This window comes from Pelodiscus sinensis, chromosome 4 (assembly GCF_049634645.1).
Source record: "Pelodiscus sinensis isolate JC-2024 chromosome 4, ASM4963464v1, whole genome shotgun sequence".
Taxonomy (NCBI): domain Eukaryota; kingdom Metazoa; phylum Chordata; order Testudines; family Trionychidae; genus Pelodiscus; species Pelodiscus sinensis.
The window spans coordinates 47,844,460-47,867,783 of NC_134714.1; the positions used below are offsets into that span (position 1 = coordinate 47,844,460).

General features: G+C 41.2%; 1 protein-coding gene across 6 annotated transcripts in view; it reads left to right on the top strand.

The window, feature by feature from the left end:
- The window catches only part of RALGAPA1 (Ral GTPase activating protein catalytic subunit alpha 1), a 230,850-nt gene that overhangs the window by 145,741 nt on the left and 61,785 nt on the right, over positions 1 to 23,324 (top strand). For all 6 annotated transcript variants that reach the window (XM_014570781.3, XM_014570783.3, XM_014570782.3 and 3 more), the window contains 5 exons: positions 1,096 to 1,227; positions 1,406 to 1,589; positions 13,086 to 13,947; positions 15,721 to 15,792; positions 20,440 to 20,563. In XM_014570781.3, coding sequence (XP_014426267.2) covers positions 1,096 to 1,227; positions 1,406 to 1,589; positions 13,086 to 13,947; positions 15,721 to 15,792; positions 20,440 to 20,563 — 1,374 coding nt within the window. The remainder of the gene's footprint in view (positions 1 to 1,095; positions 1,228 to 1,405; positions 1,590 to 13,085; positions 13,948 to 15,720; positions 15,793 to 20,439; positions 20,564 to 23,324) is intronic.

Genomic DNA, 23,324 nt, shown 5'->3' on the forward strand with positions numbered 1-23,324 from the left:
CATTTGGATATTCTTTAGTGAATATAAGAAGCTGTATAGTTATAGTAGCAGATTATGAAAGAAGAATAACGATATTGATAAAATAGCAAAGGCAATTCTTTACAAGGAGACTCAAGGACAGACCACTTCACCAGCCCCACTTTTACATGTTGATCTGTCATTTTTTAAAAATTGTTTTAAATTAACTTTGCAAAATCATGAAAATTTTGCATCTTTTCACCGACCTACCACAATGATGGTTTTGATGAAAAGCTGTTCATTTTGATAGTTCTTGGGCAAAATACAAATTGGGGTCTCATCTGCTAGAGCTTTCACTTATAATATGAAGCTTAGCTTAAACATACAGTAGCTTCTAAAGCTTCAGAGGGGTATCTGTGTTAGTCTGTACCTGAAAAAACTTAAACCACTAATAGTCTTGAAGCATCTTAGAGACTTAAAAAAAATGTAGATGGTATCATGAGCTTTCGTGGACACAACCCACTTCTTCTAAGTAGCTTCTAAGTAATTTTAATGTGATATTGCGTAAGGTTGTTTAGCTTTATAGCGAAATTAGGAAGAGAGACTAAAGCAGGTGTGACGGCGCGTTGGGGGTCCCCCGTCTCCTGCACCCCGAAATGGCACAAACAGACTGCACCAGCCGGTGGAATAGAGGAAGTTTATTGCCTCTCCAGGATACAGCACAGCACAGATGTAATCTGGTCACAGAGCTGGGCTAGGATGCCTCAGGCCCCCTTGAGATGGGGGAGACCGGGCCCCTAAACTCCAGCCCCTTTCCCTAGGCTGTCTCCTCCATGCTCCCAGACCGCAACTCACTCACCCTCTTCCAGCCCTGCCCCCCAGCCAGGGCAGCATTCCACCTTCCTTTGTTCCTCTCCATGGGGGTGTCTGGCCATACTGGTTTGCATAGTGACTCATCCTGTTTTGCTGGGTCGTGGTACCCATGGCAGCCAGTGGGGGTTACCCCAGAGCCAGCAGCATAGAAACCAGCCAGGTACCCCCCACTACGTCACAGCAGGAAAACAAAATATAGTAGGAAATGTAAATTAGCACACTGCTGTTTTAAGTGAATTGTAACTAAAAATTATATTGTTACAGTTGGTGGTTTCTTTGCTTCTCTGTTTATTGGACTGGATAATGGCCTTGCCTTTAAAGACCTTACTGCAACCTCTTCACACCGCGGGAGCTGAAAATAAGACTGATCAATCTGTTCTTAATTGTGTATATAAGGTATTTGTGTGTTTACATTCTTTTGTAAGGTACAGTGTCTAAAACTCTCCCAACACTTTTTTTTATCCTATACAGTGGGTTTCATTGTTTGGCAGTGGGTTTGTTTTTTAACAAACTAATCAGAAAATGCCATAGATTATTTACTTTACTTTATCTTGAAATCTTGATCTTATTCTAGGTTCTGCATGGATGTGTCTATGGAGCTCAGTGTTTCAGCAACCCAAAATATTTTCCTTTAAGCCTTTCTGATTTGGCATCTGTGGACTATGATCCTTTTATGCATTTGGAAAGCCTGAAAGAGCCAGAACCACTACATTCCCCTGACTCAGAGCGATCTTCTAAGCTCCAACCAGTCACAGAAGGTATGTCAAATTATGTGGATGAACTTTTATTTAAAAGAGAATAGATTGTTCGCTTCTAATGCTGAAGTGAGTACCTAAATCACGAATTTTAAATTATATTTAATGTCATGTGAGACAAAATGCATAGTGTTCATCGATATTGCATGAAACAATGTAATTTTGAATAATTACAACTCAGTTAACTAAAATATAGATCCTCTGAAGAATAGAAATCAATGTTATGGATTCTTCTGGTCATGTGCATTAAAAGTGCAAAATATTGCAATGTGATGTGTAAATGGTTTTATTTTCATTTTGTTTTAGGTGAATGATCACTCTTAAGTCTTATTTTTTTTATATTATTTTTATGATCTTCCTAATGTAATTATCACTAAACAGACATAACAGAATTTGAAAGCCTGTTGAAAGTTTTCTATATTTAAAAACTGATTAATCAAACCTATCATAGTTCATTCAGTAAAAAATTTGTGAAAACATGGAGTTAATTACTAAAATGCAATTTTATATTGTCTACTTCAAATCTTATCAGTCAAGAATTAAGAATATTCAGAAAGGAAAACAGCAGATGTGAAAATAAGATTTAAAGTAGTGACACATTTCTTATAGAATTTATCTATCAAATGGCCTCAATGGAAAGAAAATTGAAAAAGATGAGTTTAATATTGATACCAAATACTCTGTGTAGTGCTATTCTCCCTCCATATTAAGTTGTTCCCTTTAGGCTTCCTTAAAGGTATTAAGAGCCAGATAAATGCAGAACCTTTTTGTAGCAGCTGTGTGCTAACAGCAGGTGATTTTGTGGTCTGTAGTGACTACGTGCTGTTTTTTTATGTGGGGAAAATGGCTAATCATTGTGCCCTTGTCTAAAGCATGCTTCATCATCCTCAAGTACTTTTTTGGCCAAAGAATTCTAAACATAGATCTGTCCCCTAATAAGCTCAGTATTGGATTGAACAAGTCTGATTTGAGAACTATTGGCAGGAGGAGCTGTAATTATTAAATTTACTGAAGAATGAAGCAAGGTACTGTATTTGGCTTTTTGTCAAATAGCAGTGGTCTTATTAGCAAAAAGTAATCATCTGCAGGGTCAGAATGAAAGCAGCTTTGAAGGATTCATTCTGTCCTAATTACAGTTTCACCTATATGTATTATGTAAAGCTAATATTTAAAGCATTTGCCAGAATTAACTTCCACTGCATGTTCTATTACAGTAGAGTGAATTGCAGCAGCTTTTTATGCCTTGCATCTTTTGTATACTATAATAATCTGTAATTATGGGTTTGCAGCAAACTCTGTGTGGCTTGTTTAATCTGACAATCTGAAAAGACAACCTGAATAGATTTTTTTTAAATGAATGCCAGTTGCACAAAGCCTTAGCATAGATTTCTTCATTTTGCATTTCCTTACATGATTGGTTATTTTATGATTTCTTGTTACATTTCTAAGTAAAGGTAATTTCACATATTCCTTATGTCTCTTTAGATGAGATATGGTAACCTTACATGTTTAAAGTTTCAAGGCTTTGTAAATCCGAGTAGGTTAGATTACCAAATTTAATTGACAAACTATTACACAGATTTAATTACTGCCCTGGCACTTCTTGCCTGTGACACCAAGCTAGAGAACATTACCAACCTGTTTCATCCATCCCATAGCATATTCTCTTGCTTGCGTTGTAGTGGGTGTGATAGAAGCTAAGTTGATGGGTTAGAGTACTCAGAAGCGAGGTCAAATAGGGGACTTGGTAGTGCATTTCAGTAGCAAAGGTGCATTCTGATTTGGCTGCATTTGGAGCAGAAGCACCTTATTGGAACTTCCATGAAGCCAAGTCACCCAGTACTCCTGTCGTTAGACCTAGGCTTAGCAGTGTACAGGTGCTTTCATACAAACCCATTGGGGGCACAGATGGGTGGGGAAAATGTGTGAGAACATGAAGAGTGTGCCAACCTCTACTTGGTACGAAAGCTCATTCATGGATCTGTTGTATCAGATAAGCAGTTGTCATGTGCTGAGCATTCTGAAAGCAGAGTAATCCATGCTGGTTTAACAGTTATGATTGGAATACTCAACATCAGTGGTGGAGAACCTTTTTTGGGTCAGGGGCCACTGACCCACAGAAAAATCAGTAGGGGAACTGTACTCAAGTGAGAAACTAAAAAACCCAACCTTCACTGATATGACCCCTGACTGAGGAGGAGAGAGACACAGCCTGTATTTCCCTTGCACACCAGTTTAGGGCGGAGCCCAGCCTAGTAGATTTTGTGGGACAGCAGGGGGCTGGAGCATCAGTAAGGGCTTCCCAATGCTGGAGGGGGGGCCCTGAGCCTTGGGGGCTGGATGCAGGCAAGCCAGGGGCCGCATGCGGCCCCCAGACCTGAGGTTACCCACCACTGCTCAACTTACTCATACTTGCAACATACTTTGTGCAGGGGCAAGTCTACCATTAAGGCACTTGTGGAGGTTTACCCAAGAGAGCGACCCTTTACATGTTGGTATGCATTAGTGTCAGCATCTGCTCAGGCATCCCAATGAGGGAGTAGGCAAAGTCTTACTGAATTCCCTAGAAGCAGGCAAGAGTAGGAATTAGGGAGATACATAGAATTTGTGTCTGTCAACCCTTGCACGTGTCCATAGCAAAGTGAAAGCCTTTATACGGAACAGTTCTGAAATTAAATGAAAATCTATATTAGAGTTGTGTTTAAATATCACTGAAATTACAAGATTCTGATCTATAAAAAGCATAGTAGGAAGGCTTCTTCTGTATTGGCTAAGCTTGCAAAGTTAAATGGGCAAAGGGGAAAATCGTTGTTTACCTAGTTGGTGCCGGATTGTTTCCTGTAAGGGTACGTCTAGACTACATGCCTCTGACAACAGAGGCATGTAGATTAGACCACCAGGCATAGGAAAATGAAGCGGCGAGTTAAATAATCGCCGCTTCATTTAAATTTACATGGCTGCCGCGCTGAGCCGATCAGCTGTTTGTCGGCTCAGCGCGGTAGTCTGGACACGCGGGGGTCGACAATAAAGGCATTTGTCGACCTCCCAGGTATGCCTCCTGGGATGAGGCATACCTGGGAGGTCGACAAATGCCTTTGATGTCGACCCCCGCGCGTCCAGACTACTGCACTGAGCCGACAAACAGCTGATCGGCTCAGCGCTGCAGCCATGTACATTTAAATGAAGCGGCAATTATTTAAATCGCCGCTTCATTTTCCTATGCCTGGTAGTCTAATCTACATGCCTATGCCGCCAGAGGCATGCACCCTAACAAGTGTGTGAAAACAATATGTATTTAGGCTGAGACCAAAAAACTCATACTAAATTTTACATAACACCTGCAGTGTTGCTTGCCTGCAAAATCAGACAATTGTATAAAATCTTTCAAGGAGATTTCTTGCATGTACAGATTCCCATTTTTGAGATCTGTGTCCCTTGCTCCTCAAACCTATTACGGCTGGTGCTAGGGACAGGAATCTGAGAGCCACTAAACTCACGGAACTGTACTTTAGAGTCAAAACTATTAAAAGGTACTCAGCTGTTAGACTGTTCTGAATTTTTTTTCTGTTCTTCATATTCCTCTCAACAAGTATTCAACATGATAGACACCTTTCCTTGTAGATTTTTTTTTTAATTCTAAAATTAACTAAGGTTTCCTCAGCTTTTTCTTCCCAGAAGTTTTTTCACTTGAGGTTTTGTCACTACCTGCAATGTAGTTGAAGGTGACCAATGTGTCTTTTCTGGGGGTGGGAGAAGAGGAAGCCCTTAATTCACTCCTGAGAGGCTGCAGGTAGACCAGCACAACTTGTGCTTAGCATACCTAGGGAAAGGATATTTCTCTAGGCTGTGTATAGCTAGCTAGTGTTATCTGCCCTGGAGGCTCAAAGAGAGTGGGAGAGACACTCTGTCTTTTTCCTAGTCAGCTGTACCACTGCAATAAGCAGCCCACACGGCCATCTGCTGATCTAAGATTTTTCAAAGCTTCATAAAGAGACCAATGAATCTTCCATTTCATGCATTGTCTCAGATTCTGCATCCTCTATCAGATCATTGATGAAAGACCCTCAGCCTTCCCATAAAAGAAGGAATCTCAGAGACTTGGAAAAAATAGCCAGGGTAATCTTCTGCCAGCAGACTATCAAGTCATCATGAGCAAGTAAAATTATAATTACTGAATAAAATACTGCCTGTTATTGAGCCATAAGTACCTAGAACAAAAAAGTGTTCCCTTGGCATGATATGCCCTTATATATGGCATTTTAGGTTGACACTATTACGTAGCCAGTAGTAGATGTGGTAATGCTCTGGGGGTTTTCATGGTTACATACTTGGGCCCATTCATAAAACAGAGGTTAAGACACTAGATTTGTGCTTTAAAGGTCCTAATTTGTTTAATAGAAGACTGGTGATAAACAAGCAAACTTAGCATGAAACTGCTATTGTTCTTGGACTCATTCACAATATTCAGGATAGCATTAACCGTCATCCATTCAACATCAGTAGAAACCAGTAGAAAACGACATAGTAATACCATTAAAGTGATCTCAAAATTTTTTAGTCTCTGCTACTTCTGCTAAGAAAAGATCCTAGGGAGAACCAGTCAGAGCTGCTGTGTACGTTTCCTTTACTTCGAATGGTGGAGACAATTCACTGAATTTTCCCCAACATAGCATACTATCACTTCATACATCTGTTTCCTTGTAGAAAAGGGTTCTAACCAGACATTGTTTTTCTGTGGTACTTGTCCCAACATCTCACCAACATGAATGAATTTATCTTTACAACACCTTGTGAGGTTGGGAAATACTATTCCTACTTTACAGATGAGAAACAGAGATTTAGGGCTCAGACCAGCCTCCTTTTGAAATGAAGGGCATGGCTTAGACAGGAAGTCTGTGATAGTGCTGGGAATAGCACTTCTAAATCCCAGTCCAGTGTTTCACCCATTACACTACTGCTGTGCAGACCATTGTTCTGCATCCTCCTTCCTATTGCTTTAAGTGACCTCTTCTTGTGAGTTTGAGGTAGGAAATTACCTCTCTCGGAGCAGTAGAACACCCACAGTTCCTTCATATTAGCAAGAGATGTTTACTTACAGTATATCCTAATTCTAAAGAAGTCTGGAGTCCTTTCTGCACCATTAAACTATGTGAAAAGGTTTGAACGTTTCTCAGTAGAATCAGCTCTTGAATGATGACTATAGAAATGACTATAGAAATGAAAGCTGTGTCCCATCTACTTTGCAATTAGTTCCTCCAGTACTTCCTCACTTTCTGGGCACCATGAAATTGGCTTGCCAGTTCTGATATTTCTAGTTCTTGATTTGGCACTTCTGTTCCTGCAAATCATGTTCAGACTTTTCTCCCAAAAAGAATGGTGAGTATTAAGTTTGGATTTTGTGTTCAGTTTTTGTCCAGTCTCCCACAGTTGTAGTACTGATGCAATTCCACAGGTATTAACAGTAGTAAGTGTGGTGGTATAAACCAGAAAAGCAAAGCAGGGGTCTTATCAGTTGAAAACAAGGGAGGCAAAAGATTTGAAAGTATTAGATCAGTCTGAATAAGAGCAACCAATCTTGCAGCCACAAAAAAATCCTGTCATGCATGCTCAAGAAAGTGAATTCAAACTGGAACGGTGCAGAGAAGGGCTACTAGCATGATATGGTGAATGAAGGAAGCTCATCTTACAAGTGGATACTAAAAGAACTTAACATGTTTACCCTAGCAAAACAAAAACTGAAAGGGGATATGATGTCTTCAAACTGAGCAATTGGGATGTAAACACCAGCTATTTAAGCTAAAGGAAAATATTGGCACAAGAACAAATGGGTATAAACTGACTGTGGACATGTTTATACTAGAAATTAGAAGAAGGTGTCTTAACTGTCAGAAGAGTTTTCAGATGGAGCTTTAGAAGTTTGTCAGTTTCATACAATACTGGAACTGAAAGCGACCTTGAGAGATCATTAAGTCCAGTCCCCTGCCCTCATGGCAGGACCAAGCACCATCAAGATCATCCCTGATAGATGGCTATCCAACCCTTAAATATCTCTAGTGATGGAGATTCCACAATCTCCTTATCAATTTATTCCAGTGTTTAACCACCCCGACAGTTAGGAACTTTTTCCTAATGTCCATCCTAAACCTCCCTTGGTCAGGACAGTACTGGGTCCTGCCATGAGGGCAGAGGGCTGGACTTTGACTTCTCTGTCCCTTCCAGTCCTAGTATTCTATGATTCTATGTCCCCTCTGTCTTCTTTTTTCTAAACTAAACAAGCCCAAGCCCAATTTTGATTGGAATTACATGATGAAGTTGTCTGTGATCGCAAAGGACTCATCCTGATGACTCAGGAGGTCCTGCCTGGTCATATCAAATGTTCCCATGTAGCTCAATGAACTGGGCAGAATGAAGGAAAGAAAAACCGAGCAGAATGGTCTAAGTCAAGAAAAAGAGAAACTGGAAGAGAGGGAACAGGAATGTATTCATTAAGGTGGTTTCTCATCTCTTAGTTAATGAGGGTTAATCTCTTATCAGAGTAGATCAGTTATTACACACGTAACTGTAAAGATGGTTTGAAGGGAGCTATGTACACATTGTAGGTGTGACAAAGCAATATATACCCAAGCACATTTTTGTAAGGATGTATACTAACCAACCATTTAAAGTGTCCTGCATGCTCTTCTGAGACTTATAGCTTTTTGGCTTTTTTCCCCCCCTAGTAGAATAGTTCTTAAGATACACTTTGATTATATTTAAAATAAAACCTCAGCCCCTCCTTCCCTCTTTAGGACATTCTTTCTTTTCTATAGAGAGTAGGAACTCTAAGGGTACGTCTAGACTACATGCCTCTGTCGCCAGAGGCATGTAGATTAGGCTACCCGACATAGTAAAATGAAGCGGCGATTTAAATAATCGCCGCTTCATTTAAATTTACATGGCTCCCATTATCAAGCTTTCATTTCTTTTGAAAGCTTTCTGTAGAACTCTCTTTATTCTGTGGTGTCATGTCTGCAGGCCAGGATGAATTGACCCTTCAGAGATGCATCAACTAAAGCATTTAAGGATGACTCAAATTTGAAATACCAACTAATTGGGAGTTCAACATTGCTATGTTCCTAGGAACTCAAAAGTGGTAGTATATTATTTGTTTGTACTATGCCAATTGTGTGCTAGTCGTTTAGAGTAAATATTTATTGTAAAGGTAATCCAATAGCAGAGAAGTTGCACTTTTAGAATGTTCTTCCTTTCATTTTCTCTAGACATGTACAAACTTGCTTGCAAGTCCTTGCTACTTTTCAGCAGAGGGCACTATAACTTAATTTCCTTGCACACTTTCCATATCTGGGTATTGAATTCAACTTAACTGATTGTTTTTATAGAGTCTCAGTTTTCAATCGTGAGAATTTTTTTCTTGTTCTCTTGTCTATGTTGTCAAATTCAATTAGTATGTACTAAAACTACATTTTCAGCTACTTTTATATCATTTTGTAAACATTAAATAGAAGCTTGAATTTTGCCTATTTTTGGTATGCAGTAGACTTTGTTAAATTCTTTGAATAGTGAACACCTGAGTGATGCTGTTCAGTTATTCCAATTTCAGACTTTGCATTTGTGAAGACTTGTGTAAATAAAACTTCTCAAATGCTATTTAGATGTTTTAAACATTGCAGTATTTATGCTTTCTATTGCACTTCTAAGATAAAGATAAGTATCAGTAATTACTGCCAACAGAGCAAAATGCACTCAACATTTTGTGAAATATGAGCATTACATAATTTTCACAGAAATTCATAATAGTTTATGCATATTACCTTTGTTTTGCCAAAGCATTCCAGAAATGTTGTGCCATAAACTGTTTTGTATACATTAAGCAATATTTGTTGCATTGTATAAAAATTACTGTTTCATTTATAGTATAAAAGGAAATGGTTCTGTGTACTCCAGTTTATACAGTCAGATGAACATAGGGTTGCCAGGTGTCCAGTATTCAACCGGACAGTCTGGTTTTTGGTCCCTCTGCCCAGTAAAAAAAAATTCAGAAAATACTGGACATGTGCAATGTCTGGTATTTTCTGGTTTTCCGACTGGGTGCCTGACGGAAGCCTGGTGGGGGGAGTGGCTGGGAAGCGGGGCGCAATCAGCGCAGGGAGCCTCTGGTTATATCTGACGTAGGAGTGACGCCTTGGGGAGGAGGAGAAGCCCTGTCCATGCTCCTGAGCACTGTTCAAGCGCATTGTGAAGCAGCAGCTGGACTCCTCTTGTTTTACCAGGACCGTGCATGGGACGGGCAGTGCCCTGGGATCTGCATGTGCTGGCTCAGTCCTGCTCCCTGCTTGCCGATTCTCTTCTCCTCCTCCCCCTGGCTTTGCCCCCAGCCAGCCCCACTTCCCTCTACCCCCTCCCAGCCAGCCCTGCTTCCTGCCAGCCGGTTCTCTTCCTCCTGATCTCCCCCAGCCAACCCCCCTGACCCTGACCCGATTTTCCCCCCCTCCCTCCTCCTCCCGGCTGGTCCCTTCCCCCCCATCGCTCCCAACAAGTGTGTCCAGTATCTTTTCTGAAGCTACCTGGTAACCCTAGATGAACATTGGTTTATATTTTTTTAAGTTTGCATGTAAAAAGGCAAGAAAGGAAATAGTCCAGTAGACTTCTTAAAAATCCAAAGAAACCCATGCTTTCTAGTAATAGGTAGTCTACATGAATGATTATAAACTAATTCTGAGACTAGGGGCCTGCAGAAAACTCAGTTGTGACTTGCATATTCAGGACTATTCAGCCCCTGTGGTGCAAGCTAGGACTGAAGTAAGACTGCTCTGGCACACTTCCTCCACTCTGTCCTCCCCATGCTCTTTTCCCCTTATACCACTAGGAAGGGGCTAGTGCGGGGGAGAGCAAAAGCCTCTCAGCAGGCCGGATCCAGCCTGCCTAAGTCTTTGATCTGGCCCATGAGACAGTTCCAGGCCCTGCCCCCTAGCACGGTACCTGGGAGCCAGAGATGTAGGAGCCCTTTTAATTCTTCTATTTAAAGGGCTTGCATCTTCCCCGCACCTTGCCTAGCAGCCCTGGGGAAGGCATGAGCTCTTTTAATAGAAGCAGTTCAAAAGGGTTCGCATGTCTCTGGCTCCCTAGCAACACGCTAGCATTACTGGAGCTATGAGCCCTGTTAACTGCTTCTATTTAAAGGGCTCCTGCCTTCCCCGCACCTGTTAGACAAAGTGTGGCCTGGCAGCCACTGGGAACACAAGAGCCCTTTAAATAGAAACAGTTAAAAGGGCTCGTAGCTCCAGCACCGCTAGCACATTGCTGGAGAAGCCTTTTCAATGGCTTCTGTTTAAAGGGCTCATACCTAGGGTTGCCAGGTGTCCGGTATTCTATTGGACAGTCCAGTATTTGCATTCTTTGTCCAGTAAAAAAAAAATCAGAATGCTGGACATGTGCAATGTCCGGTATTTTCTGATTTTTCCGGCTGCGCACCAGATAGAAGTCTGGCGTGGGTGGGAGGAGCAGCTGGAAGGCGAGGCCACAATCAGCGCTGGGAGCCTGTGATTGCGCAGACGCCTGGTGGTGGGCGGGGGGAGTGGCTGGGATCGCTGTTCTGCATGGGCGCTTCAGAAGTTTAGCCCCAGAATGAGGGGGCCTACTATCCTGCATTCTTTTTTTTTTTTTTTTCCCTCGACCAAAACACGCAAGCCCTTTAAACAGAAGCAATTGAACTGGCTCGCAGCTCTGGGTTCCACTGGCCCGTTGCGTGGGAGCTACCTGGGAGGCGCGAGCCCTTTCAACTGCTTCTGTTCAAAGGGCTTGGGCCTGCCAGGCAACAGGTTAGCAGCAGGGGTCAGGAGCTGCGAGCTGTGTTAAGTGAATTCTAAGACTCCACCCCAGACAACTCTGGGAGGAGGCCTGTCCCCAACACCCTCCCATCTGCTCCAAGTCCCTTCCATTGGCCAGAAGTGAGGGGGGAGGGACCCCAGGCCAAGCAAAGCTCCTGATAGGGTAGTTCTCAACCCTGCCCCTTCTGCCTGAGGCCCAACCCCCTCTAGGCTAGCTCATGGCCACTTCCAAAATTTGTGAAGTGGCCCCTCCTTCCAAAATGATTGCCCACCCCTAGGCTAGTGGTACCATAAAGAGCTGCCCTATGCAGGAAGAATTCTCTACCAGCTATCTTCAGCAGGTTTAATGCTATTTAATACTTCAGGGCTGTGTCTAGACTGGCAAGTTTTTCTGGAAAATCAGCCGCTTTTCCAGAAAAACTTGCCAGCTGTCTACACTGGCCACTTGAATTTCCGGAAAAGCACTGACTATCTTATGTAAGATTGTCAGTGCTTTTCCGGAAATACTATGCTGCTCCCGTTCGGGCAAAAGGGCCAATGTAGACAGCACAGTACTGTTTTCCGCAAAAAAGCCCCGATCATGAAAATGGCGCTCGGGGCTTTTTTGCAGAAAAGCGTGTCTAGATTGGCCACGGACGCTTTTCCACAAAAAGTGGCAGGATGCTTTTCCGCAAAAGCAATCTAGACACGCTTTTCCGAAAATGCTTTTAACGGAAAACTTTCCGTTAAAAGCATTTTCGGAAAATCATGCCAGTGTAGACGTAGCCTAGGAATATCAGAAAGTGAACTTAATGGACCAGTGAATCTAGCCCAGAGTGTGGCTTCAAAAAAATCTTAGGCCAGCTTGGCTAATTATGAAATTTTTGCTATAAATTAATATATTTATTGTTAAGAGTGGAAAATCTTTGGTAAAAAGGAATAGAAGTTCTATTTTTCTCCAGTACTTTCAGCAAGATGAATCATAGAATTGATAAGTTTAACTTGCCTGTTTCCCCTGCTTAGTTTCCCTGAAACTTTTCATATGCACATATTTTTTTTCATATTCAATCTGAGATTTTTATTTTCTGTTTTGCTACTGTTAAAGATTGCTATATAGAAATTGCCTGGACTTTGATCCATGTTGTCAAATGATCCTGTGCCATTCTTAGTTTAACCTGCAGCTGTATACTCTGTTAGGCAATTTGGGTGATTAGATTTTTTTTTTTTTTTTTTGTGCACACATTTATTGCTGTGTTTTACTTCATCAGAGTACTATTCTGCCGAAATATAAAAAAAACTGTTGCAATTTTGGTAGTTGGACTGCTTGTCATACAAAAGTTTCTACTTCATCAGCAGCTAGAGATCTATTTTCAATAGTTTTAAGAATCACCGGTAATCATCTAAATCAGTGGACTCATGGTCTATATGAAAGCTGTGGTGAGAAAATGGGTTAAGTTTTTTTTTAAATTATACAATGTTGATTCTTTTTGTAACTGTGAGATTATTTTACTTCACATTTAGAACTAACGTGCCAGGAACTCCATATTTTCCTGGGTTTTTTAGGTGTCCCCTAATCTGATAAAGCTCATTCTTTGTTTAAAGAGCTAGGTAATAAAAGTACAAAATAAGTATTTAAATCTCCATGTTGCTTTCCCAAACTTTAATTTTAAATACAGTGTTCTTTGTCTTACAGTGAAAACTCATATGCAACAAGGCTTAATCTCTGTTGCTGCTCGCACTGTGATAACACATCTGGTGAACCACTTAGGCCACTATCCAATGAGTGGAGGTCCTGCTATGCTAACCAGTCAAGTTTGCGAGAACAATGACAATCCTTACAGTGAAAGTCCTGAACTCTCTCCTGAACTTTTTGAGAGCCCAAATCTCCAGTTCTTTGTGTTAAACAACACTACTTTAGTCTCTTGTATCCAAATCCAAGCAGAAGAGAATATGCCTGGAGGAGGGTTGTCTGCTGGACTTGCATCTGCTAATTCAAATGTCAGAATTATAGTGCGTGATCTGTCTGGTAAATACTCATGGGATTCCGCCATTTTGTATGGGCCATCATCTTTATGTGGACTATCAGAACATACTCCTTTGGCACTTTTTGTATCTCAGCAAGAAAAACTGGAAGATGCCCCATCATCTGAGCTTGTAGAGGATGTATCTGTAAGGGATGGAATTGCACTTCAGGTAAAAAGGAAATTTAGAGAAACTGTGCCAACTTGGGATACAATTAGGGATGAAGAAGATGCTCTTGATGAGCTGTTACAGTATTTAGGTGTCACTAGTCCTGAATGCTTACAGAGAACAGGAGTCTCACTTAACATACCTGCTCCTCAGCCTATCTGCATCTCAGAGAAACAGGAAAACGATGTCATCAATGCAATACTTAAACAACACACAGAAGAGAGAGAATTTGTTGAAAAATACTTTAGTGACTTAAATATGAAGGCTGTGGAACAGGATGAGCCAACTCCACAAAAGCCCCAATCAGCATTTTACTATTGCAGATTACTTCTCAGTATATTGGGGATGAATTCGTGGGATAAAAGGTAAAAACAACAAAAAATAGTATTTGGTAACAATTATGTAACACTCCCTTCATCATCTTATTTATTCTCCTAACTTTTGGCAGTAAAACTGGTTAGTTCAAGTGTGTTTTATGCCAACTTACACCAGAATTTTTGAAATGGGTGAGTGGGATTCTAATACAGGGGAAGGAAGTTGTTTTGTTCCTCTTTTTTTTTTTTTTTTTAATCCACTGTATGGAGAGACTGGAGAAAGGAGAGAAGAACCTGCAGATCTTATTGCTCCCTAAGACCCATGCAACCAGGGGCATTGAAGGTACATGATGTCCTTTCCAGCTCAGTGCAGGGATACCAATGGTGAGAGGTTACCTTCTCTATCCACTCTGCTCTTCTCATCAGCTCCGTTCAGAAGCCATAGATGGGTGGAAAAAGACACTCTTGCTGCCTCCTTCTCTGCTTTCTTTCCATGCTTCTGCAAAAGTATGGGGAAGACGAGGCATCGTTCTCTCCCAGACCCAACTATGGGATAGCAGCAAGTTTGTTGTTGCTGTGTTACTGGTAAATACCCTCTTGCCTTGCCCGAGAATAGGGTATGCACATTTTCTCTCCCTAGAGAAGTGTACAACTATAAATCTGAAAAGTGGAGATTTTTTTCCTTCAATTGCTTTTAATTTGGGTAAATCTTCAATGTTGAAAATAATAACAGGAGATAAAAAAATGTCAGTGAGAAAGAAATGTACTTTTTGTGTTGACCGTGCCTTTCTTGAAAAATGTAGAGTTAGTGTTTCAGAATTCAAGGCTTTACTAAAGTCATGAATCTGTTGAATGAAATGCTGAACTGATAATTAGAATATGAGGATAATTAGAATACTTCCATAGAATGTAGGAAAAATGGGTAGTCTATAGGACAAGAATCAGTCTGAATCAATAAAATAGCATTACAGTCATATGAATGAAATATTGTGGTCACAAAAGTCATGGTAGCAAATGTGTTGTATCCATTTTTAGCACTTAAATGGGTCTTTAGTTTGCCAAAGCAGCCTGTTTTCCAATGGGTATTGCTCTTAACCGCATTTCAGTATATTTTATGGGAGTATTTTAAATAGGTTTAAAAATTGGATAGTGATTATTTTGCTGTAACATGACTGTTTCTTAAGTGTCACGTAAGAGTAGATGGGCTGATTGATATATTCCACTTTTCTGTTCAAGTCAGGAATATACAATTCAGTTTTGAATATGCTCTCTGAGCTGATACATTTTAGGGAAACCCGCTGTGTTAGCCTCAAGGAGCTCCATGTATTTATTATTACAGGCAGTCCCCGAGTTACGCGGATCCAACTTACGTCGGATCCGCACTTACGAACGGGGCTTTCTCGCCCCGGAGCTCGCAGGCAGCGGAACCGCCCAGAGCGCAGCGGTCCCGCCACCTCGACCTCCGGGGCGAGAAAAGCTGCTCCGGGTGCCCCTGGTCTGCTGGGGACCATCTCCAGCAGACCAGGAACACCTGGAGCAAAGCCGGGGAAGCAGAGGGGTCCCGCGCCTCTGAGGCTTTGCTCTGGCAAAGCCGGGGAGGCGCGGGACTCCGCCGCCACTGCGGCTTTGCTCCCGGTGTCCCTGATCTGCTGGAGACGGTTCCCAGCAGACCAGAGGTACCGGGAGCAAAGCCGCAGCGGCGGCGGGGTCCCGCGCCTCTGAGGCTTTGCCAGAGGCAAACTGAATGGAACTGAAATATGTTCTTGTATTATTTATACCTCTTATTGGACTGGCTATAAAATGTTATTAATTTTCTCTGTTTAGAAGGAGCTTTCATCTCCTGAAAAAAAATGAAAAGTTACTCCGAGAACTTAGAAATTTGGACTCAAGACAATGGTAAGTTATCTATTAGGTAATTAGGCAGTTTTTAATTAATGTATGCATAGTAAAATCTCTCTTATCTGGAATGCTAGGAGTATGGGGGGGTGCTGGTAAATCAAAACTACTGGTTAACTAACAGGGAGGGGTTTGGATTACAGGGAAGGTTGTGAGGGAGAAATGTGAGAGGGGCACAGGACCTGGGAGACAACTTGAGTCCAGCGGTGGAGGGGTAAACACTCGCCTCCAGCACCTCCCACAAGCAGTTCTGAATCTTAGTTGCTCCTGGCGGGGGCGTGGAACAGGCAACTATCTCAAGCAGGCATTCTGCCTCAGTCAGCAGGCGCTTCCTTCCGCCGCGCCCCCCCCCCCCCCCGTAACACCCCACTCCCCACCCGTGGCTCTCATTGTCCTGGTCACCCCTCTGCCAGCAACTACAAGGGATGGAGAGCTTCTTGCAAGGGCCCCTAGAGGTGAGAACTCCCCCATCCAGCACCCTGACTTCCTTCTGCATCTCAAATTCCTGTCGGATCCACGCTCCCTCTGAGTGCTCTCCACAACCCCTCCCTTTCCCCAGCTCCCAGCTGGCCCTGCACCAACCGCACTATAAACCAGACTTTCTGTGCAGATCAGAAATACCAGTTTATTGAGCTTGCCAGTCGCTGAAATATCAGAGAAAATGATTTTACTGTAGTAATTTTATTTTTCAAAGTGAGTTTGTACAACTATTGTTTATATAGAATTGGTGATTATTTTATGTTCCAATAAGTGATTAATGTTCACTAAATTTTGGAAACACTACATGCTAAGAGTTAAGTGAAACTTAAAATTAAATTAATAGATTATCATGAAAGAGAATAAACCCATCCCCCAAAACAAGTAATTTATCTATTAAATACTATTTTTACTATATTCCATGAAAATCCTTATACAAAACGTGCTATAATGCCCATTTGCTGTATATCTAATAAAAAGAATATATTCTAAAAACCACTTACAATAGCTTTGAAATTAATCTTATTGCTGGGGATCAAACCCATCAGTATTTGAGAAGGAATTAAAATCATTAGAGTTGAGACTCTACTGAAAAGCTAAGCTTTTTTTTTTTTTTTTTAAGGCTGAAATAGTGACTTACAAAGGTTTTAATCAGTGTCCATTGCAAGCCATGTTTCCAAACCAAGTTGTTAAATCTTTTACAAATGGACACCAACGTAGCATCTGGAGACATTTAAGTACATTGCATGAAGGATGTCCTATAATTAGAAAGGTCAAAAAAGAATTTGAAGAGCATTGAGCCAAACACTCAAGTAATAACAAAACAAAATGTAATTACCTGAGAAGCAGGAAGTATGCTCAACAGTCAGTAGAGCTAAGATGACAAAGGAGCACTCAAGGATAAGGTCATTGTAGAAAAGCTAAATACAGTAAAACTCCAATAGTCCAGCATCCAATTGTACGGCACTCCTGATAGTCCGGCATCAAAATGGCAAGAGCCTAGTGAATGAGCTTCTGCAAAAAATGAGTCACAAGGCAGCAGTGGCAGCAGCTGAACCGAGCAAAATCAGATGGGACTGAGTCAGTCTGCCACTGGCATTGTGTGATGCTGGACAGTGCTTGTGCTACAATAAAAAGGGTTAAAAACATTTTATATACTGTGTGTGTGTATTCTTATAGTACCTCCTGATAGTCCGGCATATCCGATAATCTGGCACCATCTAGGTCCCAAAGGTTCCGGATTATCGGAAGTCTACTGTAAATTCTTTGCACCACTCTTTGACAGAAAATATGAGGGAAGTTTCCAAAACTGAGACATTCTTTAGGTGACAAATCAAAGGAACTGTCTCAGATTGAGGTGCCATTAGAGGAGTTTTGGATCAGATTTATTACCATTTAGTTTGTTACTCTCCAGGACCAGATAGATGGTATTCACTCGAGTTATGAAGATGCTCAAATATGAAATATCAGAACTACTAACTGTAGTTTGTAATCTCTCATTTAAATCTGCTTCTATTCCAAATGTCTGGAAGATAGCTAATATGATGCCAATTTTTTAAAGGAGCTTCAGAGGTGATCTTGGCAATTACAGGCTAGAAAGCCTGACTTCAGTACTGGGCAAACTTGTTGAAACTGTAGTAAAAAACAAAATTAGCTGAAATATAGAAGAAAGTAAATTTGGAGGGGGAGGGGGGGGGCGTGAATCAACATGGTTTTTCTAAAAGGAAATCATGCCTCACCAATTTATTAGAATTCCTTGAGGGTGTAAACAAGCATGTGGGCAAGGGGCATTCAGTGGATACAGTGTTTTTTAGATTTTCAGAAAGCCTTTAATGAGTTCCTTCACCAAAGGCTCTTAAGCAAAGAGATCTTGGAATCATTGTGGATAGTTCTCTGAAAACATCTTCTCAATGTGAAGTGGCAGTCAAAAAAGTAAATATAACATTGAGAATCATTAAGAAAAAGATAGCTTAAAAAGTCAAAAAATATCATATTGCCTCAATATAAATTCATGGTATGCCCACATCTTGAATACCACTTGCAGATGTGGTCGCCCCATCACAAAAAGATATATTGGAATTAGAAAAAGTTGAGAAAAGGGCAACAGAAATTCTTCTTTGAGTTCTTGTTCCTGTGCATTCCAGTCAAGTGTGTGCATAATAGCTGGAGGATATTTCTCCAAGGAGCTAGCCTTAGCATCGGCCTGGGCACCCCATAGAGTCATGCTTTTATCGCACCCAATATAGAGCTCTGCAGACCTACTACCTCTTCAGTGATGCTAGTTGGAACTTCCCCTTGCTCATCTCTTGCTTTGGCAAGCAGATTAGCAGTTCTTGAACAACACTTTGTATATAAGCTTCAGGGGATAGTTGAGTTAGTCTGTTACAGAAAAAAACAACAAATGGTCTGGTAGCACTTTATAGACTATCAAAACATGTAGATGGTATCATGAGCTTTTGTGGGCACAGTCCACTTCTTCAGATGACCGGAGTTATGAGTTTGGGATGTGTATACTCAAAATAAATAGGAGGGGGGGAGGGAGAAAAAGCATGAGTAAGTATCTGGAGAATGGGTACTTAAACCAAAGCAGATAAAAATCAACATCAATAGATAGATTTCCATGTCAGGAAGTTAACCCTAGTAGATACCTTTTAGCATTAGTGGTTCTATAAGTTTCCGTTACGGAGCTCCCTCCCCATTTTCCCTAAATTTTCTGGGGAATGCCTTATTTTCTTGGCTTCAAAACTTGCCAGTCATGTACTAAGTGCATGCCAAAAAGCAACCCTCACTCCTCTTGCTTGGGGTGTCTGGTTGAGCATCACCAGAAGGACCGTTGCAAGATTTGTTGGGAATTCCGACCAAGGACAATTAAGGAGAGAGAGTATCAATTTAAAATTCTCCTTTATGGAGGCAGCCCTTCGGGCATAATTGGACCCCAGAATTGGAAACCCAGCCCCTAGTACCTCCTCTTCCGTTAGTAGCATCCCGCCTACAATATTGAAGGATGCAGTGCTGAAGGAGGACGCAGGCAGGGAGCGTCATCAGCACATAGTCTCTTGGAGGCATTCCAGTCTTCGACATTGGTCCCAGTCCACCAGCACACAAGAAAAAAAGACAGAGGATGATCCCCTCCTCCTTTAAATAACTAGAGGCCAGATGCAAGCTTAGGGCCCTAATACTGGAACCCCTCTATATAGTATTCTGTAAGGATGAGATGTAGCTCTGACCACCTTTAGCCTTCCTCCTGATGGTGGTGTCATATTTCCACATGAGCCAGGACATCCTCCTCACAGTTTTTTACTTCACTCTAGCACCCAGAAACAGACTGCACTCCCTTAATATTAGAGGGAAATGACTTTTTTACATTGACAGAAAAAAGCAGTTCAGGAAGTCACTACAGTTGTTTGTAGCGGTAGCTGATCAAATGAAAGGCCAGCCTATATTATCTCGGTGCACCTCATTGTGGACAGTATCCTAGATCTGAGAGTGCTACAGCTTCTCAGGAGCTTTCCTGCTCAGGGTAGATAAGTCACTCACTGCACATTCCACGAGGTTACAGGCCTCACCCACTGTGTTCTTGGCTCAGGTCCCTACTCAGGAGAGCTGTAGAGTAGTGACTTGGTCCTCTATACACATCTTCAGCACGTACTATGCAAATCACCTGTCAACCTAGGGATGATGCAACATTTGAACAGTCACATAGTCAATAGTTACATAAAGTATATTCAAGTTAGGCATATTCATATTCAAAAACGTATGTTCATAAAAATATGGGAGTGCAATGTCACAGGAATCATCTTCAAAATATAAAATAATGCTCAAAACATAGATTTTTACCTTACTTCATGTCTTCAAATGTAAACTCTTACTCAGCTTTCGGAATATATTTATTGCTGCTAATTTCAGTCAACATGCCACTATGCTGAATTGGTCTTCACACGTGAAAGTTCCTGTTAATGAACTGTAAGAGAGAAGGGAAAGGAATAGAAAAGAGGATAAGAACATGAAAAGACAGAACATGGTCAAGGACCCAAAAGAGAATTTTAATTGTACTGCACTTCCATAGCTTTCAGAATCAAAAAGGCAACGATCTTTCTGTTTCTGTATTAAGACATGAAAGTGAACTCTTACTTGGTGGTAATCCAATTACAATCCTGTGGTTTTTTTCAGCCGAGAGACACACAAGATTGCAGTATTTTATGTTGCTGAGGGACAAGAAGATAAATACTCCATCCTCACGAATACTGGAGGAAGCCAGGCTTATGAGGATTTTGTAGCAGGCCTTGGTTGGGAGGTATCGGTTTTTAGTTTTATTTATATCTTGAGTTGTGTTTAAATTGTAGAAAATATAATTGTGGCTTATTGTTTGTGTCTCTATCCTTCCATCTCTATTATTTCTTATTACTTCTTACAATTATTAAAATATGTTGTTCTGAAATTGGGATGGTACAAGGGAAATTCTGATTATATTTCTGTCAGTGGTGCTATGTAGATCAATAGTTGAGACAGCAAACCTTTACTGGCTTAGAAAGGGGAACCCATGGAAGCTTCTACAGAATCGGAGGCTGTTCAACCATGTGCAATAAAGCCATCCTGTTTCTGATATATGTACGCTAACTAAAGCATGTCTCTATTGCTATGTAGGCCTGAAAAGTGTTAAATCCATTTAAGGTTCTTCACATTGGATCACATCTGCCCTGTGACCCGGTTTGTGGGGGGGAGAGGGAGAGGGAGATCTCTTTCAATAATAGGAAGTGAGTGGTATGGCATACTCATGTAAGTACCACTGCCAGCATTAGAGGGCTAGTTAAATATAGTTTTCTTCTACTGACTCTTTCCCTAGTCCAAATTCTCTTTGCTACACTAATCGTCATCCCTTTCTGGCTGATCTGGACTGGACACCCTCTTCCCTTTCCCCATTATCAGCCATAGACCTGTCCCACGAATGTGCAGGGATCATCACTGTTTCTGGCTGTCTTAGAAGTACCACTGTAGTTTTGCTATTCTCCAGGGAGCCAATACTAGTAATTGCTTTTCTTCTTCTCAGAAGAGATGGGGAGCTACCCTATAAAGAACCAATTATGATTGATCTTGCTCTCCAGTAGGAAAGATGGGCTACTGCTGTAGTTCTGCTGGCTCCATCACAAACACAGATATTGCTGTCCCATATTTTTCCCCATTCCTGAACTCTGGGAGGTGGGGGGACTGGAGTAATTATTTGCAATGGATTATTTCTCTTAGAATTATAAATCTAAATTAAGTTCCTTTTTAAGTTCGGATTACTTTCCCTGACATCATATTAGATGTTTATCATCTTGGAAAAATTCTGGGTTTTTTTTGTTGTTGGTATAACAGCAAATACTTTATTACCTTTTGTGAGATTAGGGTTTGATTCTGCTTGATTTAACTTAATAAAATGTTGCTGCAGAATTAAAACAATACATTATAATAATACTTAATCAGGTTTACAAAATGAATTGTAAAAAATAATCTTTTCCACTAAATGTAAGACATACCATTGTATTTGCAATTTTTCAGCTATGGCTTTCAATTTCACAACTTTCCATTTTCACAAAGTGGAAATTGATATTTTTTGACTAAAAGAAAAATTCCTTGCACTTAATGGAAAATCAGTAGGCAAACCAAAATTTGCCAGCTTTAGTGAAAGCTTTTTCACAGATCATGTTATAAATTGGCATATTGCCTTTGAATTTAGATACAAATTCAAAAAGCAAGCTTTAGACATTCAAGCTATTACAGCTTATTGGTAATTAAAGCAAACTATTAAATATTAATGTTTATACACTAGAGATATTAAGTAGCGATTAAGTTACTAGTTGAGTAGTCAATGAAATTTCCATTGACTACTTGACTAGTCGATAAGCACTTCCACGTTCTGCCTTTGAAATATACAGGAGGCCCAGTAGGGACTCTTGTGAATTTCAAAGTTGGAACGCCACATGGAGCTCAGGGCCTGCAGAAAGTCCCCTGCTGACTCAGGGCTCCACACAAGCGCTTCTGCTTTGAAATGCACAAGAGTCCCTGCTGGAGACTCTTGTATATTCCAAAGCAACAGCGCTGCACTGAACCCAGGGTCAGCTGGGGACTGCCCAGATGACCCCAGGCTCCATGCGGGCACTACCGCTTTTAAGTACCCCATTATTCTCCCTTTCCCCCACTTCCGCCCCCCCTCCCCTCCCCGCTTCTATCTGATAGAGGCAGCAAGGGTGGGGGGGGAAGCAACTAGTCGACTATCCTGTTGACTATCTGATGAGAATTTGCTTATCGGATAGTCGACTAGTCCTTTACATGCCTATTAAACACTGTTCCCACTCTTCAGTTTTTTTCCCCCTTTAACCTTGACCTCCTGCCAGTTTCTGTGATTGTTACTATACCCTCTTCTGCCAATATGTATAGATGTTATTTCACTGCATTTAGCTTCTTTTCTAATTCAATTCTTCTAAATAGCCAGTCTTTCCTTTAAATTAACATAATAGTTATGGTCCTATCAAATTCACAGACATGAAATACGTATCATGGACCATGAAATCTGGTCTCCCCATGTCAAATCTGGGCTTTTGTGTGCTTTTACCCTATATTGTACAGCTTTCACAGGAAAAATCCAGGCTTCTCAAATTGAGGGTCCTGACCCAAAAAGTGAGTTTCAGGAGGCTCACAAACTTATTTTAGGATGGTTGCAGTATTGCTACCTTTACTTCTGTCTTACTTTCACAACTGGATGGTCTGAGAGTGATGGCTATTGGCTGTGTTCCCAACTTTCAAGGCAGCAGCGCAGAAGTAAGGGGACCATACCATACCATGCCATCCTTACTTCTTCACTGCTGCTTGGGCCGGCTCTGCCTTCAGAGCTGGGTTTCTGGTCAGCAGTGACTGATCTTGAGCTTCCCAACTCTGACACAGTGCAGCCACCAGCAGCTATGCAGAAGCAAGGGCAGCAGTACCACAACCCCACTACAATAACTTTGCAAGTTTCCCACAACTCCTTTTTGGGACAGGACCTCTACAGTTACAATACTGTGAAAGTTCAGATTGAA